At 41.7% G+C, this 10,000-nt stretch overlaps 1 protein-coding gene across 5 annotated transcripts in view; it reads left to right on the top strand.

The window, feature by feature from the left end:
* The window catches only part of epha3 (eph receptor A3), a 102,405-nt gene that overhangs the window by 12,625 nt on the left and 79,780 nt on the right, over positions 1-10,000 (top strand). For all 5 annotated transcript variants that reach the window (XM_083921830.1, XM_083921829.1, XM_083921833.1 and 2 more), the window contains exon 3: positions 4,048-4,708. In XM_083921830.1, coding sequence (XP_083777956.1) covers positions 4,048-4,708 — 661 coding nt within the window. The remainder of the gene's footprint in view (positions 1-4,047; positions 4,709-10,000) is intronic.

Below are 10,000 nucleotides of genomic sequence, written 5' to 3'. Positions count from 1 at the left end.
GACTCTGAGACGTGCCTGTTGCTATAGTTGTAATGTCATGAGCAGCTCAAGTTACCACACTCCATTTTACTGTCCCTTTAGCTGCTTCACCTACCTACAGCACAGATCAGAGAAACCAGAGGCGAGATCTCACCGAACTGTGCCCCGACTGTGACCATCAGGGGTCGGGGTCAGAGGTCAAAAGGACTGGTGTAGGGTCCTAGTGTTGTTATATATCAATTAGAGGACAGGCACAGGGGAGTTAAGCCCCCCTGGAGAGAAACAAGGGGCTGGTTGCCCACTTTAGAAGACCTTTATTTATCCTGGTTGACGTACAAACATTTCCACACATTCACAGTGGGAGTCGCTTCCGGTGGCGAGACGAGTAGTGATACAAATGTTGTTAATTTTCCTGATCTTGATGATTATGTTCAGACGTTCTCTATTTATTTCCTCACTCCCTCTTCCTCCTTGTTAAGTGAAGGACAGTCACAGAAAACAAACTCAGGGAAGTGATTCAAGGTTGCACATTCTTATGATGCAATGTTTGGGGATGGGGAAGAAGATAGCTCCATGTAATAGATGCTATCCTCCAGAGTGGGATCCTCACATCATAGCGTTGAGGTCTCATTTACTTTGGCAGAGACTTGCTCAAGTCAAGTCAACACACACACACACACACACACACACACACACACACACACACACACACACACACACACACATATACACACATACAGATGCATACAGACACCTGGTTTTGATTTCTGTGTGTGTGTGTGTGTGTGTGTCTTTGTGTTCGGCAAACTTAAGACCCTTCCCAAAGACAGCAAAGCAGAGAGCAATCACTCGAGTCGCTTTAGATTTAACCCAGGTTGCATCATGCTGGCTGACATGAAAGCACATAAAGGGATAAAACATAAATCCAGCAGCTCTCACAGACATCTGGTTACTAAGACTTAGTATTATACGCACACAGCATGCTGATACACAGGACGCAGACTTTGAACGGTTCATTTTCACAAACACACACTTTCTAGCAGATGACATTAGGAGCAGACAGAGAGAGGTAGATATTTTTTCTCAGAACGTCAGGATATAGTGACAGTTCAGAAAATATTATTATTTTTTTTTTTTTTACAGAAAGTTACAGACTTCAGCTTTCAAGGTAAAGACTGGGATTTTGGGCAAATTTAGAAACAAGTAAACACATCCTGTCCACTGCTTCAAGTCAGCATTAACCTGTCTAATGTCTAAACAAGACCAGGATCTTTCTCTCTCTCTCTCTTTCTCATGCCAAAGAGGTTTGTGTGCCTAAACATAACCATAAGTTTATCACGCTTTACACTACGATTCCATAAGCAAATGTTTTGCAACTTAACACATACTTTCATTCAAATATTTCCTCATTAAAACGTCAGTAGGGCAACATTGCTTTTCTCTTCAAACTTATTTTCTGGTGTTAATTAGAAGTGTACAAATGCAGTTTATAGAAATAAAGAGCTGCAAGAAAATATATGTTGTAATGTACTTCTAATCACAGTCTGCATAGGCAGGAGGTCGGGGTAGATGGGTTAAACTAACACAGGATTTCCCCCCTAGAAGACGCTGTTCTTGTCCTGAGTGAAACCAAGAGTCAACACGGACTTGGTTAGCGTACTTAACCTGCCTAACATACTTAACCCACGTCACGTCACATAACTACTCAACTTAACTTAAACGTGTAACTTCAATTAGAATATAAGCATGCTTGTTTCAACCCAGCTCTCATGTTTTTCTAAGCATAACCAAGTCATTTTTATTACGTTCCCTATGGTAACCGAGTGTTCAAAACAGCGGCTATTTCACAACATTGATGGCCGCTAGTCCCTTGAATGGCCACATGCAGTTTGGTTGTTTGGGAACGTACTGTTTAAGGAGACAATTCAACTTTGTATGACATGATTGGACACCTTCACCAACACATGGTCTATTTTTCTGTATTTCAGACAGAATGTAAATCTGTTTGTTAATGTATTGAGCATTTTTAGCAGGTCATATTTTATAGTAACACTTAAAATATAACATATAACACTCATGCATCACATGTGCTCGAAAAAGTTAGATTCCTAGTTCTGCTGCTTTAAATCCCGCAGAAAGACATTGTCTAACTATGACAAAAAAAGTACACGTATATAAATCTTAGCAGATTAGGATGCTTTCCTTTCATTAAGCTTATCTAAGTACACTGTCCTATCAAACATAACGTCAACAGAATCCCTTATAGCAGCAGCTCTTGTCTTCCCTCTGCTTCCTGTTGTGTCAAAGTCTATCATCAAATAATTTCTGCATGTCATCACATCATTATTTCTACATAAGCTATTAAACTTGAACGTAAAGCGACGTGAAATGTTAAGTTTAGCTCACCTCTTTATATTTAGCCCCACTCCATAGTGTCTAAAGACAGCTTGGACTATAATCACATGAATTAGGTGATGCCAAAGAAAGCATGACGGGGAGACTAAACACCAAATGGAATCTCTCCCTCCCTCTTCCTATTTCCTTTTCCCCCCAGCTCTATCTCTTTTACTTTCTTTCTACTTTCCCCTTTCTTTATTCTCTCTCCCTCTTATGGGTGTTTCATTTACTTTACTGTGAGATGAGAAGCAAGTGGCCATCCTTCAGTCTGAGAGCTCATTCAATGCCACACACTTATAGATATGCTTTACACACACACGCACGCACACACACAAGCACACAAAACCATGTAATAGAGAACCTTGACTTTCTTAGCTCGTCATTAATTTCTGTGTTCAGGCTGAAAGCACCTGCTGAGTCCGCCTGCTATGGGATTTTAAATACTTCACATGAGGCTTATGTGAATGTATATATGTGTGTGGGTTTATGTTTCCATTAGTGCGTGTGTGAAAAGAGCGATAATTCAGTTTCCACTTACTCAGAAAGCGTTTCTCTTTCTCACTCTCTCTCTGTCTCTCCCTCTCTCTCTCTCTCTCTCTGTCTCTTTCTGTATATCTATAGAAAGCACTGCTCATTCAGATATACATCACACATACACAAATAAATAAATAAATGGAAATAGCATCCATTTATACATTTTGGCCCATTAGTTCTAATGACTGTCATTTTATCCACAATGAGCCCAGTGTTTCAGGTGTCTGCCCATTCATCATCGTTCTGATTCAGTGTTGATTTGCCTGGACAGCGAAGCCAAAGCGCATGATCAATGAGTCTTCCCGCTGTGTTGAATTCAAAAGGAATGACCCCGCTCTCTTTTTCTCCTCTCCCCTCATTGCTTTCTCCCAGTGGAGGGAAAATGTAAGATAGACACGAACGTCCCTGGTATACACTCACATCTGTCTATACTTCGTAGCTCTTTTTGTTTCATAGTGGATACAGCACGTTTCCTTTAGTAGCAGTAGTATTGTGATGCATATAACTAATACTTGCAGCTTGAAAGTCTTCACTTGTAGAGAAATAAACATGTTAGTAAAAGGGTGAAAAAAATCACTATAAGATCTTGCTAATGTTTAACTGCAATTAAGTAGCTTCACACCAATTTAATAGCGTTGAGATGGGAAATTGCACTCAACAAGTTTTTTTCTCTGAGATATTTTCACAGTGCTCTAAACGAGAAAATTTGGCTATGGCAGCAAGTTTGCTTTTAATTAATTTGAGGAATGTACAAGAGATCTGGTAGTGTGATATTTCACCCTTAAGTGTTTACTAGATGTTTAGTATTCAGCAAGAGTAAATCTGAATCTAAATAATTCATCTGTAAATGCTTACAGGATGGAGATAACTTTATTTTTCTCTCTGCTATCTACCCCTCCTGTCCTCTTTCTTCTTCCTTCTCTGACTCCAAATTCCCTCTTTCCTACCTCTCCCTCATCAACTGCCCTCCCATGTCTGCTAAAAAATAAACCTAAACCCAAATTCCCTTTACCTCCTTGCTCTCGATCCCTCCTTCTCTTTTTACCTTTTTTATTTTTATTTTTATTTTTCCTTTTACCTCTTGCATGTCCCTCTGTTTCTCTCTTCCACCTCTCCTTCTCTCCATCTTTTTTTCAGTGGGAAGAGATCAGTGGGGTGGATGAGCACTACACTCCCATCAGGACCTTCCAGGTCTGCAATGTGATGGAGTACAGCCAGAACAACTGGCTTCACACCAACTGGATCCCTCGCCAATCAGCCCAGAAGATCTACGTAGAGCTGAAGTTTACCCTGAGGGACTGCAACTCCATACCGCTGGTCTTGGGCACCTGCAAGGAGACCTTCAACCTCCTGTACCTGGAGGCAGACGACGACCAGGGCAGTCACTTCAGAGAACACCAGTTTACTAAGATTGACACCATCGCCGCTGATGAGAGTTTCACCCAAATGGACCTCGGAGATCGCATTCTCAAACTCAACACTGAGGTGCGCGAAGTGGGTCCCATGACCAAGAAGGGCTTCTACCTGGCGTTTCAGGACGTGGGTGCCTGCGTAGCTTTAGTTTCAGTGAGGGTTTACTTCAAGAAGTGCCCCAACACTGTGAGGAATCTGGCCTCCTTCCCTGATACAGTGCCCATGGACTCCCAGTCACTGGTGGAGGTCAAAGGCTCATGTGTCAATCATTCCAAGGAGGAGGAGCCTCCACGAATGTACTGCAGCACAGAGGGGGAGTGGCTCGTGCCCATTGGGAAGTGTCTATGTAACCCGGGGTTTGAGGAAAGAAGCAACACCTGCCAAAGTAAGACAACTCTTCTTTCTCTCAAGCATTTTATTTCTTCATTCTCTCAAACTTTCTGCCATTGTTTAAAATACGATTCAATACAATGTTAGCCAAGACTGCAACGTGTGCAAAAGGTTTGATGAGAAGACTGTCACACTTCATATCTGTCGGACCAAAACCTTTAATGTCTGAAGCCCCACCTTAACGTGTGTGTGTGTGTGTGTGTGTATGCACATTCTGTATGTGAAATACCTTCAAAAGAACCCAATAATCCCTCAGTGTTGCTGGATCTTTGTATATGCATGTGGGTGGTGTGTTAGCCAGGTCTTTGAGCTACACAGTACAGCATGCAGTAGTTCAATAGTAATCTTCTGTGCGACACATCATTAGCTATGGGAAGATCTTAACCAGAGTAGCAGGGATGGGACTGATAACACAGAAGAAAGGAGCGAGCTGGAGTGGATGCTGAATAATGGAATAGTTGCGGTGACGGTTGTGGGTGTCGGTGGAGTCATGAGTGGGTAGACATTGGAGTCTGGAGATACTCGATCTCACCTCAAAGTCTGTTGTTGCCTCAGAGGTGATTGCTAAAAGCCAAAAAGTATATGTCTGGCTGCCTGTCTTTGCCTTTCTTTTTCAGACTGTCTGTGACATCATCATCATCACACAGGCTTTTCAGGGGGATTGATTTGAGTTGTAGCTAGTAAGTTACTGGAAATAATCAAACTGTCTCAATGATGGAAGTCACTAAATATATTTCTTTTGGATGCTGAACACCATAAAGAGAGTTGTGCCAGCAGATGCAGCTGTTTTTCAGACAACTTGCATATTAACTGTCCCTTGACTGTCACCTCTACTACTTAGCCATTAAGCACACAATGACCCATAGTAACTTTTAAACCCCCCTTGGGATCAACCAACCAGTGAGTTCAAAGGTCAAGCCTTTCTTCTAAGCACATAACATCACAGTGTGATTAAAAATTGTCCGTGTGATGAGTTATTGACTTCCAAAATGTTTTTTTTTTTTTTTTAGTGTTTTTCCCCCCTTTCATAGGGTTGCATGTATGCACACAGGAATACATAACTACATAACACAATTACATGTACTACGTGGCCTTTGTGGTCAGTGAAACAGCTTTCATCAATTACTGTACAGTTGCATCTGTAGCTCATCCAGTAGAGCATCTCCATGAAAGTATTTTCATAGTGCCCTAGTGTCTTTCAAGTAAGTGTCATATCCAAAAAGCACATGCTATATCTAAATACCATTGTACGTGATGTAAAATAACAATAGTGATATATAGTCGCCTACTTCATGCTCCACTGGTTTATGTTTCTGTGTCCATACCAAAGAGAAAGAGACAGAAGCTCCGGCTACATGTGCCATGAATCCCTGACCTTCTCTTTGTTGTGGATGGTTTCTCTGCTCCATATTGACTAGATGTGTGCCTCTTTTCTCAGTTCCAACAAGCTCCTCACTCTGCCACCTCTCCACTGCTGCTGTTCCAGTATCTGTTCAAGTTAAAACAAGAAGTTTGAAGAAAGTTTGCCTTTAGCTCTTTTTGTCTTATTGTGGCTGGCCCTAAATGCTCCCATGCTCATCAACTCTCTCGTCTCCAGAGCCATGCCCAGTGTTAATTTAAGATCAAAGGCAGTCTCCCAGGTCAAGCCCCTGCTGTCAGGGCCAAGGGAAGCTCTTTTTCTAGGGCTGTGGACTGCGGACGAGCATGTCTCACTGTCCAGATGCAAGGAGAAACTTTGCCGCAGCTGTCAGATGAAAAATGTACAAAATGTAAGCAGATTGGGGGGGATGGTAAGCTAAGGCAAAAAAATGACAACAAATAGAAGAATATGAGAAATAAATGGTGTGTAAAGAGTGTTAAAGAATAGCTCTTAATTGGAAGTGTCCCATGTCTACATGCAATTTCAAAATATTTTTCAAAATTATATTATTGAATGAAAGATAGATTTTTTTTCACATTATAACATTTTATACAAAATCATGACAGCTTCATTTTGCCAATTTAGTCTTTTCCTTAACATTTGAAAGGGCAAAAAGCTTGATACAACAATGTGACATTATGTAGACAAATGTCCCCTGTCTGTCTGCCTACTACCCTCCTTTCACTTCCTGTCTCTCTGTGAATTGTGTGAATGTTTGGGTGTATTTGACAATCTCTTATTAGTTTCAGAGAGGTCTAATGGACTCTAATAAGGTCTTATGTTACCCTGGAATGGGACAGCTGCACCAACAGGCCCCCACAGCCCCTGCGTGCAGCCATCGGGGGGCCCCGATGGCCAGCTTGCTCTCCAGGCCCTCTATGTTAACAGATAGATGAGTGCACGCGGTTAGGTCACCACACAAACAGATAGGGAGAAAGATGAAAACATGGTTGCAGTGCTACAGCCAGATAAAACAGAGTAGAACAGATGTCTAAACCATAGTTTCTCAAGTATTTACATGTCACAGACACGCATTAGGCCCCAAACCACTGCACAAATGCACATTCTATAATAGGATAGAGACTACATTGTTGTTCCTATAAAATAAACAAAGAAAACTAAGTTCAGCAGACACCACCAGATCAATAATCTAGTCATTAAACATGCAGGCTGTCAGGCAACAGCAGTTAGGTGGATTTTCGACCTAGAGTTAGATGTTTGGATTGGGGTGTAGTTGGCTCTGACTGCTCTGAGTCAGATGTAGATGGAGCTTCTTTGCTGAATATTTCATGTTGTTTTTTTGACCAAATGCCTCAAAGCAGAATCTTCCGTTTAGCTAAGTCTCTGTTAGTGTGTGTGTGTGTGTGTGTGTGTGTGTGTGTGTGTGTGTCTGTGTGTGTCTGTGCGTTTGTGTGTGTGTATGTGAGGAAACGAGCAGTTGCCTTTGTTTACACAGACTCTGAAGTGTGTTTAAGGGCTTTATTAGAATACACTCCATTATTAGACTGTCATTATCTTGCTTGGCTGTTTGTGTGTGTGTGTGTGAGTGTGTGTGTGTGTGTGTGTGTGTGTGTGTGTGTGTGTGTGTGTTTGTGGATGTTTTTTCAGTGGCGCCTTCAAAAGAACACATGAATTCTGTCTGGCTGTGGCAGCAGGACACTGTGTGTGAGACGCTGTTATGAGAGTGTGTGTGCATGGATGTGTGGCTGCGTGACATATTTCACAGCATGTCGTCTATATTGCCGTGAGCATATTTTGATATTTCATCATCCCTATCAGAGCAGTTGTCATCGGATCTTTTGTCAGGGAGAAACACGGAGAGTGGATATGTGCCGTTTTTCAGACTGTACGAGGTGAATGGACGCGTCAGTCATCGTCTGGATTACTGTATGTTTTGTGAGCAGGCTTCGGCCTTTCCACAGAGAATGTGAGGCCAGATCTAATCTCACTAAGTCAGTCTTTCATCTGTCATTAGAACAGACTGGAGCAGGTGAACTAACTCCTATCTACCATCAGTGTGAAATTCCTGCAACTCTAATTTGATCCTAAAACAGCAAACGGATGTCTGTTGAGTTTTTTTTGTGTGTGTGTGTGTGTGTGTGTGTGCGTGCGTGCGTTCGTGCGTGCGTGCGTGCGTGCGTGCGTGCGTGCATGCGTGCGCACATGTGTGTGTGTGTGTGTGTGTGTGTTTGTGTGTGTGTGTGTGTGTTGGTGTGTGCATGTGTGTGTTGGAAAAACAAGCAGCTGTTTCGCTGCGAGTTGCGGAGAGACCCAGGTTTGCATTCTTCCTGGATTTATCAAGACACACAATCCTCAAACTCGCAGGCACCATAATGCTTATTATAATTGCGCATATAGAGTAAATCCATATACACAGACAAAGCGACACATATACTCAAGCCTACTTAAACCCGAGTTTCTGGTTCTGCATGGATTACTTACCACATCTTATTAGAAGTGTAATAAGAGAGGAAACCACTTGAAGTGAACATAATTTTGCTCAGTTTTGAAGCACTTAAAAATAAATATATTAATAGGATTTTTTAATAGATCATTTTGCACTGATGACATATGTTCTGAAACAGACCCTCAGCAATTCCAAATAGCAAGGCCTTTCTCTCCTTGTTTACTTCCTCCCCTTGCTTCCCTCTCTCTCAACTCACCCCTGTGGCTGATGGTCTTGGCCACCGGTTCAAAGTCTGTCGTCCATCTCATGTTGAATGTTTTATATCACTCTCCACTCTCTCGCTTAAGTGATTTAGCTGCTGCCCTCATGCACAGACATGCTCGGCTTTCAAGCAGACACATTAGACATCTTTCATTGGCTTTGTCATGCAAACCTACATCAACCTGACCAATGAAATGTAATTTTTTTTCATCACCTCCCCTGTAATGCTATTGGGTTTTGCTGGAACTGCCAATGAGTCTATCTCTATTCCATCGTATTGTTTTGGTTTGCTGGTCCCTATAGGGTTGAGGCAAAGTGAGGAAGATGTGGTGCGTGTGGTGAAGAAAGTAATTTTGCATTTAGCTTGCAAATAAGATATTGTTCTTTTGTAAGATTGTTTTGGAGCCTCTCTGCCCCCTATTGATCAGAAATCCTTCAATTTAGTACTGTGAAGTATAGTGTAGTTAAAAGTGACATCACAACCATACGGAAGTCCAGGCACTATATGGCTCATTTAAAAGCACAGTTTCTGAATATGAGTTTTGTGCATTTTCTCTGTGGATAGAACAATTTCATACTTTCACAGTATTCATTTAGCACGTAGACCTACTCTATAATTTAAAAGAAATAAACAGAAATCACATTGTTTACAAAATGGGATCTTTAAACATTTGACTTTAAGCACCATGTTTGACTCGCATATACTTCACAGTTATCATCAGTGTTTCCTAAGGGATTCAAGGGGAGATTCAAATCATTTTGTGTGCCATATATGTGATCTTCTTTCTTGAGAAGGAAAAAAAAACTTTCCATGATAAATATTTTGGCTTTTAGTTTCAAATTTCAAATATTTACCCATTCAGCCCAAATAATAATGGCAGAGGAGATCTAGCAGCACTGTCCCACACTTCTGCTTACATTTTCCTTATAATTTTTCTCATCATCAACATTGTTTTTGTGTGTTTTTTTGTATATTTGTCTGCCAGACTGCTGAGGCTGAGCGCTGTGAATTCATGGAACTATTGGCTCTCCTCTGGTCCCTTGGAAGGACTCTGTTTGTTTGTGTTGGCCATTATATAACTGTCCGGCTCTCCACAAGAACATGTCAGTTTTACACACACACACACACAGACACACACACGCTCACACACACACACACACGCACACGCACACGCACACGCACACGCACACGCACACGC

This window comes from Echiichthys vipera, assembly GCF_963691815.1.
Source record: "Echiichthys vipera genome assembly, chromosome: 10".
NCBI lineage: Eukaryota > Metazoa > Chordata > Actinopteri > Perciformes > Trachinidae > Echiichthys > Echiichthys vipera.
Note: the sequence above shows the minus strand (reverse complement) of the source record. Positions and strands in the feature narration are given on the sequence as shown.